The sequence below is a fragment of the Thermobia domestica genome, chromosome 9, assembly GCF_964235325.1.
Source record: "Thermobia domestica chromosome 9, izTheDome1.hap1.1, whole genome shotgun sequence".
NCBI lineage: Eukaryota > Metazoa > Arthropoda > Insecta > Zygentoma > Lepismatidae > Thermobia > Thermobia domestica.
The window spans coordinates 116,616,441-116,631,802 of NC_137462.1; the positions used below are offsets into that span (position 1 = coordinate 116,616,441).

Consider the following 15,362-nt stretch of genomic DNA (forward strand, 5'->3'; position numbering starts at 1 on the left):
TTCCGAATGATGTCCCTGGACGTTTTGTTGTGTTCACTATCGTCGTTTAATTACTTCATTTAGTATTGTTCACATATTGATGTGTGAATATTGTAATGCACTTACTGGTGTATTTGTTGACATTTGGTTGTAATGGTGTCTGTTTATTTGCAGTGGAAAAAGTTATCAAAATGCCGTGCACTTGCCTCAGTGTGTTAATGAAAAATTAAAAGCTGTTGAACTTAATTTTTACTATTGAGCATTCCAGAAGAATACGAGGTGTGCATTCTTCCTAAGAGACACATTATTTGACGTCTCGTTTCCCAGACATGGCTGAAGACATTCAGGCTCGTCTGGAGCATTACTCAAGAATTTATTACATCATTTGTCATAACAGAGGGATACTTGTGCCCTATTTTTCAAAGAACTGATAATTTAGACCTTACATACGTAATATTATTCAGAAATTGAAAGAGTCGGATGAGAAACGAGTTGTTAATTGTTTACGTTGTTTGAATTTCACGACGAATGTACCCGATGTCTTAAGCATAACAGGGTTCACAGACGAAGCCTGATTCCACCTGTCTGAGTATATATATTTACAGAATACACGCCTGTAGGATTTGGCATACCACATACGTCCCTGCACTCTTTAATGTTGGGAGTATTATGTGAGTAATTTCGGTATGCCGAATAGTTGGACTTTTTCTTTTTCCTCCTCTCCTCTTTATTATTATTATTATTATTATTATTATTATTATTATTATTATTATTATTATTATTATTATTATTATTATTATTATTATTATTATTATCTTTATCTTTATCTTTTAACGATACATTAATCATAGATCAGTACAGATAAACTTTTCTTATTTTGTTGAGTATCTGGATGACATTAAATTGACTCACCATCAGGGTTATTTGCAACAAGAGAGGCAGTGCGCTATACATGAGTTAAGCAAGGATGTTACAAAATAGTGGATCTGCCCATACGTATCTACATCATATGAACTCAATAAAGCCAAAAAACAACCGAGCATCGTCTGATCCGCCACTTCTGATTGGCTACTCTCGTTTCCGCCATGATTGTTGGCTCGGAACATAGCGATCTTAGTGGCGCGGAGCGGTCTGAGTAGGTGTGGCGAAACTGTGACGTATGGCTTCACGATTTTGTTGTATGGGCAGATCCTTTATTTTATAACATCCTTGGAGTTAAGTCCGTTACCGTGATCAGTAGATTCTTTCAATGAGTCATGTTGTAAAATTTGTTACCACCTCTTATCACCAGATCTGATACTATCAGATTACTTCTTGTGGAAGATATCTTAAAAGTTGCGTGTACGGGAATCAGCCACGAACGTTTAATGATTTGAAAGGCATAATCCTCATCAAAATCAGAAACATTACGCAGAATAGTTGCTATCAACTGAGCAAAACCTGGAATGACAGGTGCGGATGTGCGTACAGGAGAAAGCTGATGTGATAGTAAGTAAAACGCATAGTACGTTATATTTAGGGCGAAATTCATTGACTAGCCTGTGCCAAAAGAAACGAGATTTAGTGCCACCTATTTTAGAGAATAATCCTGTGAAGAGCTCCCTCATGGCTATGTGGATAGCATAGGCGCTTTTGGTGTGGGAGACCCGGGTTCGATTCCCGGCTGAAGCTCATGTAGTTCAGATTCCATGTTAAGCTGTAGGTCCACGTTTCGTATACCCTCGCCGCTGAACGAGACACTAAACTCAAATCCAGTCCAACTGGTCATTCTGTAGTTGGTATTATCAGTGTCATGCTTTGCACTTACGGAAAATGGAGTCGATATATGTAATATTTTTACAGATCTGGGTATTAGGGAAATTCTTCAAGTCTTCAGAAAACAAAATAATACGAAAATTTCAGGGAAGTATGAGGGGAAAATGTTCTTAAACCGGAAATCAGAGAAAATTGGTAATTTTAGCTTATGTAATTTTTTTTTAAATTTATTTATTTTTTTTTCTTAATAATTAGGAATTAGATTTCTGAGCTGTTTGCGTCTAAGGCCATTTGCCCATCACGCATATGAGGGATAATGTCCCTTGGCGAGCACACTATTCGATGAAAGGGAAGGAAGAAAGGATTGGGGAAGGAAGGAAGCGGACTGGAACCATTATGTTAGGTACCACCCCGACATTTGCCTGGTGTGAATGAGGGAAACCCAGGAAAAACTTCACTCAAGATGGCTGTCCTGAAAAAGTTGTTGCACTTTTTCGACTGAATGCCCCCACCGGGAATCGAACCCGGGACCGCTCGAGAGCGTTAGCGACTACGCCACGCGGGGCCACTTCCGCTTTTTTCTTATTTATTGAGATAAGTCGATAATTCAAACTTATGTATTCATTTGAAAATGTTGTATAGATTTTATTCAGTAGCTAAAATAGGAATTCTTTGATTAGTTTACTTGTTTGTTTACCCATTGTTATTAACCATGTCTTTATTTAGCTGTTACAGACATTTTTCATTGGTGGATCTTTGTCTTAGGGAATGCCGCTGTCGGGAAAAACGAGAAATCAGGGGAAAAGATAAAAATTATTTTGTAAGAACCCTGTGTGTGGAAGTAAATTATGATAAGCTAATTGGTGGGAGGGACACTTCCCGAAAAAGCTCAGTAACACAACCATATATACCTCTGAAAAAAATAATAAAGAGTATTAAAACAGTATTTAGCTTTGGTTAAAGACTTTATATAATCTCTTTTGATAGAAAGGAACATTTGATATTTAAACTGTAATAATTTCACAGAAATTTTGAGAAGATTCAATGACAGAATTTACTTTCTTCCCAAAATTTCTCATATATCGTCTGCAATATAGAGTTGTAATGCAGATGGCGTATGTATACGCTTTAAATTTGATTCTACTGGATCTGAGTGTGGATACCGTAAATAATCTCCCAGGTGCTTTTGCATCATAATTTCGCTATGAGATCTAGTAGTAGTGTTGTAGAAGTAGATGGAATAAAAAATGTTTGTTGTATTATCTTTTCTATTTTTAAACAAATTTTACGAAGAAAGAAAGAAAGAAAGAAAGAAAGAAAGAAAGAAAAAAGATTTTCCAAAAGTGACTTGTTCCAAAAATTCCATACTTGAGGAGTTAATATATTGGCTTTGTGAATGTTTGAGTACATTAATACAAATAAATGCTAGAACCTGATAAGAACTATGGCGATATAAAATGCCACAAATTTAAACACACGCAGTTGCCATGTTGAAGAGGAGACTAAGTAAAATGTTCTACTTACTTCTTTAGATTCTTTTTAACTCTATATCATCACCTACAATATGTGGCACTTTATACCGTCTTTCTCCTAAACTTTTAGTCCTCGTAATTCGATTTATTGTGTATTTTTTTAAAGACTCTGATGCAAATTGTGGTTTCAGTTCAGTGAAGAAGGACCGCTGTTCGTGTTTTATGTAGACAACGCTTTAGTTGGAAGAAAATTAATACTACTGAATAACAAGATTCAAACTTGGAAGGGAGAAATTGTAAGTCATATTTCGTATTTTTGAATATTTGAAATCATTAATTAATATTGTATTTTAGCCTTTTAAGATTAAGAGCCATATAATTCATATTGCTAAACTAAGATCATCTGATTGTGTCTATTTAGTAAAATCTATCAAAGGCTTACGTAAAAGTATAATGTGTAGTTATCGCAGGTGAAAAGAATGAGAATTATGACTATTTCTCATTCTTACCTGAAATCTTTAACGTTATGATATTTGAAGTAAATTGATTAGCAATCAGTGGTAACTGATACTGCACACAGTAGAGGTAAAAATAAGAAAAGATAGTGAATCAGGTTTGTGTCAGTATACTATCAAAGTATTAATGCCGTGAACACTATTACATGGTATAAGGGTGTGTTAATTCACTGTTCACTTTGTTGTATTTTGTAATGTGAGTGTATTTTGGAAGAGTTCTACTCATGTCTGATTGTAAGTTCCTCCTACCACGGTTGGAGATAATCATGTTGTATACCGTATGATGTACAGCAGAAAATTATTTACAAAAAGCTGTTTCATGTTTATGTTCATGGACATTTGTGTCCGTACAAAATTAAGAAATACTTAGCTACAGTGATTGTATCCTACGTAAAGACCCTGTCTTTCAACTATTGTCTTGTATCTATTGTAGATTAAAATCTTTTTATCTGCTTATCTGAAAAATTATCAGATTGTTATTTAAACAATAAACTTTTCCAGTTTCAAGGTAATATATGGAAGTGAAGGATAATTCTATATTAACATTGACTGTAAGAACATAGTAAAGCTAACGTTTCATAAAGCAAAACATATTTACGAAAATGAACAAGATTAGAGGGATTTTTATTCAAAACTGAAAGACAATGGTTTCCACACTCCATATAATTGCGTTTAACAAGATAATCTTGGGAAACTCAGCCAAAATTTCTCTCCCCCATATATATCTTTCGTATGGAGTATCTGCGAGGCAGAGCCTTCGAAACGTGGATATGAAGAAGATTGCAGAGAATTATAGGGTCAAACGGCAAGAGATAACAAAGAATTATAAATAGTAGGGGAGTTAAAAATAAGTTTGGATGTGATTGAAAAGAGGAAGAGAAGCTGGCTGGGGCATAGAGAAATGACTGTATCGTGAGGGACGGTGCTAGAAGTTACGGTGGTACGAAAAAATGGAAGTGATAGAAGCTAGATTAATGGAGGTACTAAAATAGAAAAATCGTACATGAAGACGAGGAGGTTAGCTGAAGACAGTATGCATTGTGTTTTCTGTAGTTTTCGGCAAGTGACTTGCCAATAATGTCAGAATACTTATGATGATTGTGATCCGTACTATTCCTTTCCTATTCTTTGCCGTGATTCCTAGCATATCTCTCCATGTTTCATTGTGTAGTATATCGGTGAATATCTGATTTTGTTAGTTTCCACGTCTCAGTATGTCGAAAACAGGCAGAACATATTAATTGAAAATTTTACGTCTTGGATACGCTGATGCACGTCGTAACTGCTTCTGATTCCGTCTTCTCAATTTCAATCCTTGATTTTCTGACTAAGTTGTTGAATACCACTTTCGTCCTTCTCAGATTAATTTTCAACACAATTCCCTTGCTTTTCAAATTGCGCTCTTTTTTGTGTCTCTTGAGTTTTGTGTTCTTCGCGAAGAGGACACAGGTATAGTCCTGGTGTCGTGGGTTTCGTGTTGACCTGGGTTTATAACTCTACACTAAACAGGCATAGTTATAGTCCTGTGACAGTAATGGACAGAGATACGGGTATTTCAAAAGACTACTAGGCTAAGTGAAAATGTCTTTAAGATTCTAATTTGGGGGGGGGGGACATTACCCCCTTAAAGCTACTGTTTTCCGAAAAGTATCATGCCTATTCTGAAAGTTCAGAATATTAGCTACTCAGAAATGCAGGTGGCATTTACTCCCTCTAAATGAAACCAGACATCCCAATTTTGGCTCAAGGACTAAATATTTCCCCAAGCATATGCATCTGGATCATTATGGATGAAAACCTGTAGTAGTAATTGCCCCACTTGGCCGAACTTTTGGAGCCCCCTAATGGCGCCGGCGCACCACCAAAATTTTGAGTCCCTGAAGCCCGGGCGCCCAGTGTCAATGACCTAGGGGTACCTAGGACTACCCAGGTAAGGGCACCTTGGCCCACCCCTAATATTTGTTAGGGGTGCCTAGGACCACCAGCCTTAAAGTTTAGAAATTCCCAAATCTAAAAATTTGGTATGGTAGCCTGGGACCAGGTTATGTATCTCTATCAGTATTGGGGGTCCATCTCGTTCCCTTTTATGGGTAAAAAAATTGCCAAAAATTCAAATTTCGGAGGTTTTTGACCTAATTTATCCCTTTTGATGAGGTGTTATTACCTTATATAGTTATATGGACATGCACAGGGCTCCATTCCCTTTTACAAGACATGGGTACATTAATGCATCCCTTTAAAAATTTGGGAGGGTACTTTGGCCCACCCTTAAATTTTGGAAATTGCCCAATTTAAACATTTGGTATGATAGTATAGAATCCTAATATGTATCACTATAAATTTGGGTGGTCCACCTCGTTCCCTTTCATAGGTAAAAAATTGCCAAAAATTCTAATTTCGGAGGTTTTTGACATAATTTATCCCCTTTGATGAGGTCTTATTACCTTATATAGTTATATGGGCATGTACAGAAATCCATTCCCTTTCATAAGACATCGGTATATTAATGCACCCCTTTAAAATTTTGGGAGGGGTACCTTGACCCACCCGTTCAATTTTGGGAATTGCCCAATTTAAACATTTGGTATAATAGTACAAGACCCTAATATATATCACTATAAATTTGGGTGGTTCACCTCGTTCCCTTTCATGGGTAAAAAATTACCAAAAAATCAAATTTCGGAGGTTATTGACCCCCTTTGATGAGGTTTTATTACCTTATATTTTGGATATTGCCAATTTAAACATTTAATATAGTAGTATAGGACCCTAATATGTATCGCCATAAATTTGGGTGGTTCATTTCGTTTCCTTTCATGGGTAACAAATTGTCAAAAGTCAAATTTCGGAGGTTATTGACCCATTTTATTCCTCTTGGATGGGGTCTAATTGCCTTATGTGATTATATGGGCATGTACAGGGGTCTATTCTATTTCTTAAGATATAGGTACATCGATGCTTTCATCTTAAAATTTTGGTAGAGGTACATTGGCCCACCCTTAAATTTTGGAAATTGTCCAATTTAAAACTTTGATATAATAATATAGGACTCTAATATGTATCGCTAGTTATAAACTTCGGTTATCCATCTCGTTCCCTTTTATGGTTAAAAAATTGATAAAAAATAGTGCAACCATGTGTTCGGTTATTGACCCAATTTATTCCATTTGATAAAGTCTTATTACCTTATATGATTATATGGACGTGTACAGAGGTCTATTTTCTTTCTTAATATATAGGTACATTGAAAATTTAGGTGGGGTATATTGATTCACCCCTTAAAATTTGGAAATTCCCCAATTTGGTATACTAGTATAAAGCCCTAATAAATACCATTAAAAATCTCGTTTCCTTTCATGGGTAAAAAATTGTCAAAAATGTAAATTTCGTAAGTGATTGACCCCTATGATAAGGATGGATGTGTACAGGAGTCATTTCCTTTATACTTTGATGTTACATTTTTAAATTTTGTTGGGGTACATAGGACCATTTCTTTAATTTGGGAATTACCAAATTAAATTCGGTAAACGTTCTCTAGGACCCATTGTAAATTTCGGTGTCCCTCTTAAGGCCACATATTTAAATTTCGAAGGTTAATGGCCTATTTTATCTTCTTTGATACGGCTTTATTATTGAATGAGTACAGGATTTATTACTTTTTTCATAACACATAGGTATATTTGTACATCAATCGTAAGTTCTGGGAGGGGTACATCTCTTATTGTCATATGGTCACGTGGTCAGTTATTGACCTATGATGTGATTATGGGAGTCCATGACATTGGTACATTGATATTCCTCTTAAACTTTTGGGAGGAAGTAGTGTACAGTGTGTCATTTTCTTTTCAAAATTTGTTGTAGTACTTCTTAAGTTTGGGTACACACTTCTAGCCAACAGTTGGTTCTGCTAAGGTAAACAATTGACGGAGATTATTGATCTCATTGACAGCTAACTACAGCATATAATGATATGGTTAATTCTAAGACTTAGGTATATCGAGAGAGGTACATAGGACCATTCTTTTAAATTTGGGAGTTATGATAACAGAATTTTAGTTTGAGGCTCGAAGTTTGAATGTTCAATAATTGATCGATATGAAACAATATTTTGAACATTAGTCACAACTCACAGTCTAAGATCATTAGTGGTGGTTGATTTTTACCTTGAGCTTTCAGAAGTCTGATAGGTAACCTTATTGAATCTTATGACTCATAGATGAAAGGCAATACATGCTACAACACTTGGAAATTTAATCATAATTCACTAAGGTGACGTATTTGATTGGTTGATCACTGTTTTTCATGCAATCTGACCGGTTGATCACTATCTTTCGTGCAATCTGATTGGCTAATGATTTTCATATCTTTGCTGCATTCAGTTTTAAGTTTTGTTTAACATTTATTGATTACTGTTTAAAAATCTTGGTTTGAACACTTTTGTTCAACATTTTGCACTCACTGATAAATATGATCAAAACCGTTTATTTGTTAATCGAACAGTTAAAAACCGGATAACTGAAATATCCATCTGAAATATAAATTATGAGCAATTCATTGTATGAGTCGGTGATTTCATTAACATCTTGATGTATCAGTTTGATTGCACAAAGTGCATGAGCATTATCATGTTACAAGTCATTGCTCACTACCGCATAACTTTTTGTGTTGCCATTGAAGTACACTACACACGTAAATATAGATATCTGTGAATTGTGCCAATGATAACTTTGGATTTCATCTGGCAAAACAACAGACCAGTTCTCGGCAAAATCGAAATGCAATACCAAGGATGTTTCAAGAAGTGTAGATCTTTTTATTTCCGCTATGCTTTCTCGCTGGATTTTTCCAATATAGCTATGAGTTATTCCTTTTGAAATCCAGTACTTTACATGCTTTAAAAATCTATTCAGGTTTCCAGTTTCTTTCACAAGATCTCCGCTATCCCATAGTGCATACGTGATTTCATCAGTATCTTGTATCTCTAAACTTTGTTCCGAAATTGCATTTAGTCCTGGGCAATTCTCACATTCTTGCAACCAACACTTTTCGGTAGGATCGCCACAGAGACACAAATAGTACAGATCTGTATCTACTACATTTCGTTCAGTAAGATTGCTCAGGGATGTACATGTGAGATTTATATTCGTACAATAAATACATGTGCTGTTTGTTTCACCGGCTGACATTTAACCCACTTGGGACGTAAAGAGTAAAATTTTGAAATAGATATCTTTATATCGGGATTACCTTCATTCATCAATCTGAAGGCTTCTTTAATGGAGCGGGTCATAAAACGTTTAACTCTTTTTACTTTTTCACCGTTTTCATATACAGAAACATCTTTTTGATTCGAACTTTGTCTAGAACAGTCTTTACTATCATCTACGTAATATGACAATGCAGTCTCGAGGTAAGCGGTCGGTAAAGGGTGTCCTTGGTACGGATCTGGCGTTGCCCACATACCCTTTTCTTTTTTCACTTTGCATGACTTATCTATTAGATACTTTGTCGCAGATGGGATGCGTTCGACGATCATGCGTTTACTGAAGGTTTCAGGCACGATACTGAGAAGTCGTACTCTTTCACGATAGGGTGATTTCTCTATTGCACAAGTGATGTTGGAAAACCACATTTCACAATTATTGCAACTCTCGGACGAACTTACTGAGGAACACGGTACACTTACACCAAAAGCATCTTGTAATTTTCCAGACACTGCCGTCGAAAACACGTTTTCTAGTTCTTCTGATTTTCGTTTTACGTACGTGACTCTTCTCTCTTCTTTCATTGCCATGGTTTTTTCACGGGCGACACTTGCGTATCAAGTTTACTTATGCTACTATTTAAAGTACCAATCACTGCACTACTTGGAACGTAGACTGGATCTGAAGTCAGTGAATCGTCATCTGCAGTCATTTGATCTGTAATAATGATCGCACTATTTGGTTCAACCGAAGCAGCTGGCTTCTCGATCTGAGCCTTGTAATAAATAAAACAGTTTTTGCACAAGTTATCAGCACTGTTTACTTGTACTTGTGATCCGAAATAATTTTGTAATGACTGCAAGATCACCAACAACTGTAAACTTTTTCGTGTTACTTTTGTATATTACTTTCTTGTGTCTTTTTAGATAATCACTGCACTTAACTCTCTTGGTACTATATTGTGAAGACATATTTGAATGCTAACTAACTTTTATATACATTAGATAGTATATCTATTGTGAAACACGAACAAGACGATGCATTGACATGCGCAATGGGTAATATCGTTGACATACAACACTTCACACAATGCAATGTATCTCCAATGCAGTCTAAATTCCAAATGGGAGCAATTCCAGAGCGTTTGATGTACTGCAAAACACTTGCATCATACCTAGGTACATGTTGCGCAATATTATGCAACTACTCCAGTATCATGATTGCATACATTACAGGCGCCAATGCTATGCATGGTTGCATACCCGGCCCCTGTGCAACACAATATTTTAAAAATTTACGAAAAATGTAATACACAATTATCTCCATTTCTGTTTGCATGATTCACATAGGAAACAATGAAAGATCGTTCGGGCAGATTTTCAGATTTTTTAAGAATGGCCTTTTGGAGAAAATCCGCCCAAATTTCAGGCTAAAATGACGTTTTACCATACTTTCACTCACGTTTTCTCTCCCATGTGCCATCGTAGATGGGAAACAAAATTATCTATAGGGATCCCAGAAGGAGTATTATATTGTGTCACAATAATACGGTTCTCTTTTTTAATCCTTCATACGGAAAATAAATGTCAAAATTCTTGCATTTTACTTTTTTACTACGTTTTCCGGTGTTTACAAAATACTCTTGTTGGACTGTATTTCTTGCTTTTTATATCAGAATCTCAAATGTAATCTGAGCACTTTTAAATAAAAAAAGAATCATCCAATTATCACAAGTAGTTACTGAACTACGTGTCTTTCAAGATTATTCTCATTCACTTTTGTATTACAAATAGTGATTTTCGTCCAAATTTCGTTAGCCCATAACTCGAAGACAAAATTTTTTCTGGAAAAATCCTCTTTGCAGGTTTCATATCCAACAGGACTACCAAATATACTTTTTTTAAAAAAATCGGAGATGGTCACCTGGCCCCCCTGCCTGAATGGAGATGGAATGGGCCTAATGTACAATTAATGTAGTGCAGGAGCAGCGCAAGGGTGGCCCCAAAGAAACAAGTATTCCTTCAAGTGTTTTATCAAAAGTTGAATGAGGAAAATAAACAACAATTAAGCACAAGATTTCAACAATCGAAAGTAATAGTACATCGTTCAAGTTAAAAGAACACTTAGAGCTCGAAAGCAAGAGAGATACACATTTTACAGATGTGTGATTTATCTACTTTGTCTCGGTACAGAATAAAATCTCAGAAAAAGAGTTTAAATGAAAAATCTTTAACATATCACAGTTATACCTACCAGACTAACGGTGAAGGATGGTAAATGAACGGCTTCCTGCCCAAATTAATAGTGTGTGAAAATGAGGAAAAGAACTTTGATCCAGATTAGGTCTATAACGGCTGTACATTTGATAGTCAGGCGTTAGACGGCATGTAAAGAAACATAGCATGTAGTATCATAAAATTAAAAAATCACATGTGATAAACAAGTGTACATAGGATTCTCCAGATAACAACGATTCCCACAACTTGCATAAATACAGTTTGGGCGAAAGTAAGCTGCGTAAAAGGATTTTCTCCTCGTAATACATAATTCGTAGACGATGATAATTCCGTGCACAGAAGCAATGAAACTGGACGAAAAAGAGGCTGTTGCGGGTGTTGCATAATGATACACAGAAATACAGTTTCAGACTACGGATTTAGCGTGTTTCGTACATAGTAGGATAACTGTGAAATACTCAGAGGTACCTTCTACAGTATTTATGCACTGCAGTATGTGTACACGAGATAGCTAAGAAAAGTAGCAGTTTAGAGACGATGCTGATATTGTCCGCCGTTGACCCCATTGCAAAAATCATCAGCGAAGCAAATTTTGCCGAGTGCGGTCAAACACACCTGGCATTTCGGAGATGACTGCCGCAGCAATATTAACTCTGGCAAGTTCTGCTGTCGTGACCGGTGTTTCATACAAAAGGCGTTTGATCTTCCCCCAGAGAAGGAAATCAAGGAGTGTGAGGTCGGGTGAGTGAGGTGACCGTAGCACAGGTCCTGTTCTTCTAATCTACCGATCTGGAAATATTTCATATAGGTAGGCCCGCTCATTCCTATCAAAATGTGCAGGTGCATTTTCATGCTGTAAAGACCTGCTATCTTATGTTCAAGGACACATGTTCTAACAGTTTTGAGAGAACACCACGTAAAAATGAAAGATACGTATCCTTACACATGCAGACTGGTAATAAGTAAGGTCCTACCACAAAATTATCTTCTATACCGCAGCGCACGCTCACACTAATTCTGTACTGCTGATCGTTTAGTAGAGTTGCAGTGGATTTTCCACACCCCTCATGGTTATTGCTAGTACCACAACGGCCTCTGCTCATTCCCAGTACATTGTATTCAAATTCAACTATCCACATGGTGCGATTTCTTCCAGTTTCACATCGGGGAGATTGAAAAGACCTTTTCTCTCGAAGACGAATATGGAAACTTTGAAAAAATACAGGGAAAGGTATTCTCCTTTGAGGGAAACGGTCACCATGTAAGCGCCTCGCTTCTCTATTATCCCTTGCCTCTCCATAAATGAGATGCGTATCTGCCAGCTCGTGGACAAGATAATCTGCCATTGCGCAGGCATGTACAGATAAACACAATCAATTTTACTTAAACACATACGTTTATAGTTTTACACGACCGTAAACATCTGGGCACAATTCTCTATCATTAAACATTTCCTTTCCTGTTATACACACTTTCATACATAACACCTGCGCATCAGACTATGTGTATCACTCACAAGTTGCTCAACTGGCAACTACAGTACAGCCAATCTAATTGGCGCCATTCCACAGCAAAACTGCAAGACAGCCTTCCGCGAGGCACTTTCGATTGGTATACAAGAGACGATCAGTTCCGTAGTGTGCGACCAAAGCATCATGTTGTTAGCGAAAGTACTATTAGCTACGTACGTACTGCTACGTGTACGCAAAAGTGCCACGGAAAATTCGGAAGAATAATATACTTGTGAAAATTATCGATATAAAATTATGAAGAAACTATAAAATAAAGTAATAAATCGAGGGAGAATGGTTCGTATTACAATCTCTCCAGAATATGTTATGACATTTTTTAAAAAACGAAATTTCATTTTAGAGTTCAAGGCTGTAGAAGACATGGTGAAAAGCAAATGAGGAAGAGTTAAAAAAAGTAAATAATGGACAACGGAGGTTTTCTGGTAATTGTAATCCATAGAAGCTTACAATTTAAGCCAAGTTTTCTACCAGTGATAACAATATTTTTTTATGCTACTAATGATGATGACCTTAATGGTTATGATTCAAAGATCCTTTCCTAATTCATTGCATCCAGGTGGGTTTTACAGGCTGCATGTGGTTGTTCACAGTTATGTTGAGAGTATCGAAAGGAACATATATGTTAGAATCAAGGAACAAAGAAAAGATGCTAAATACAGTGACACTATGTTTAATATGAGAGAGAGGTAATCGTGACACATATATATTAAGATTACGAAAAAGATCGTCACTGGCAAGTATTCGTAACTTTCTATTATATATGGATAATCATGAATATGGATAATCAAAATAATGGATAATCATAATGAAAATAATTTTCAAAATAATGAAAACAGTAGAAGAAAATGCAATTTTCCTGTTTAATACGGCATAGGACCATCCTTAGACAGCAGGACAACTTTGATTTGTCGTGAAATGGAGGCATATAATCCACGAATTGTTTCAGAGGAATATTATACCATTCCTCACGCAGTGCAGCACTCAGTTCCGTCTTCGAGAATAAAGGGGGATACCTATTTGGAGTCTGAGCTTCAGAACTGACCACAGGCTTTCAATAACGTTGAGATCTCAGAATTGGATGGGCCGGGAGAGATTGTAGTTTACCGGGATATTTATGAAACGATGCCTGAATAGCTCCAGCGGTGTGAATTAGTTCATTATAATCTTCAAAACTTGAGTCATTGAACGGAAACTCTATCTGGACGATCATTTTGACATAGCTACCTAAAATAATCATTGGTAGTTATGCATTCTGTGAGCACAATGCGGCTAAATTATCATAGAGTCACCGCCAGGTTTCGTGGTAAGGAGGGGATGTTCCTAACATAACCTTTAAGTATCCGTCGTACATAAATCAAGCTAGTTGGAAATAAGATAAACGCGGAATTATCGCACCATTTACCGATTTCAATCATCGGCCGCCCATTTTGCATGTTCTCGGTTACAATCCGACTGTGTGTGTTCAGATTATGACATGTCGGACTATGGCTGTCTAAATAGGCTGTTCCAGATGCTGATTGAGTTCCGTGGTCATTTTGGCTGTATTCGCTCTACGGCCCTTCGAAACTCCTTTTCAGCATTCTGCAAACCGTGTTATTGACTCTTCTTTTATGTATAACTGTTACTGTTCGCCAATTGTATTTTATCGTGAGTTCTGTAGGCTGTCATCAACTTAGACACTGTTCCTCGCGACACACCTAACATGCTGACCATTTTAGATATAGTTGCACCAAATAATCATGGACCTACAATTTAGCCTGTTTGAAACTCAGAAATCTGCCTCATTTACAGATCTTGTATAAAATACCGAGTTTTCGTCTTTATACCAACATTTTCTGTTCCAAAGAATAAATAATTTCATCCTTAAAGAAAAGGAAATGTATTTCTGTACTGGTAAATCTTATAGAGAGAAGTAGAAGAACGTTGTTATAGTGTTCATTTAAATGTTATACTTAAATGTTCAGTTTTACTTTATTTGTATTTTTCATCTTCCTGTCAGTTTTGTCTTTCATCATTTTCCCGCTACCAACGACGTCTGCAGGTGAACAGATAAGAATATTTTAACAGCAATATAGGGTTCCTATTTGAGGATTATTAAGGGGGCAGACTACTAAATATTTTTCAAAAGCTAACAATTTTTCTTTTGCCAGTTTTTTCGTAAATGAAAAGAGATAATGAAATATAACTTACCTCAATAATAGATAATGTTATTCTACACCCAAAAATATGAATCGGAAGAATTTACAGAGTTGCATATCCATAGAAATTACACTGTGACCAGAATTTGAATTACCCAAAAAGTCTAGGTTATGGCAGCGAGTGAAAAAATGAACTCAACGGCAATTGATGACTTATCATGCTGTCTATGTTCCTTGTTTATTACGTTTTAAATAATATTTGTATTTTAATTCTACTGTTTATTAAAAATTATTTATTTTGTACTCTTTATTACAAAATAAATACAAATATTTATTAACTATTATAAATATTAAGTAAAACTTGTTAGGGTGGACGTGGACTAATTTGGTATATTTCTCGAAAATCCATGTAGATATATATATTTGCTAGCCATGTGATCTCTTTGAACATAGTCACTAACGCTATCGCTTGTGGTGCAAACGGTTCTGGGTTCGATTCCTAGTGGGGACACTCAGTCGAAAAAATGTAA

At 36.1% G+C, this 15,362-nt stretch overlaps 1 protein-coding gene across 1 annotated transcript in view; it reads left to right on the forward strand.

The window, feature by feature from the left end:
• LOC145694959 (nuclear RNA export factor 1-like) overlaps nt 1–15,362 on the forward strand; it is a 99,545-nt gene that overhangs the window by 30,920 nt on the left and 53,263 nt on the right. Inside the window, exon 5 of the mRNA XM_081771770.1 lies at nt 3,398–3,502. Within this exon, the coding sequence (XP_081627896.1) occupies nt 3,398–3,502 (105 nt within the window). The remainder of the gene's footprint in view (nt 1–3,397; nt 3,503–15,362) is intronic.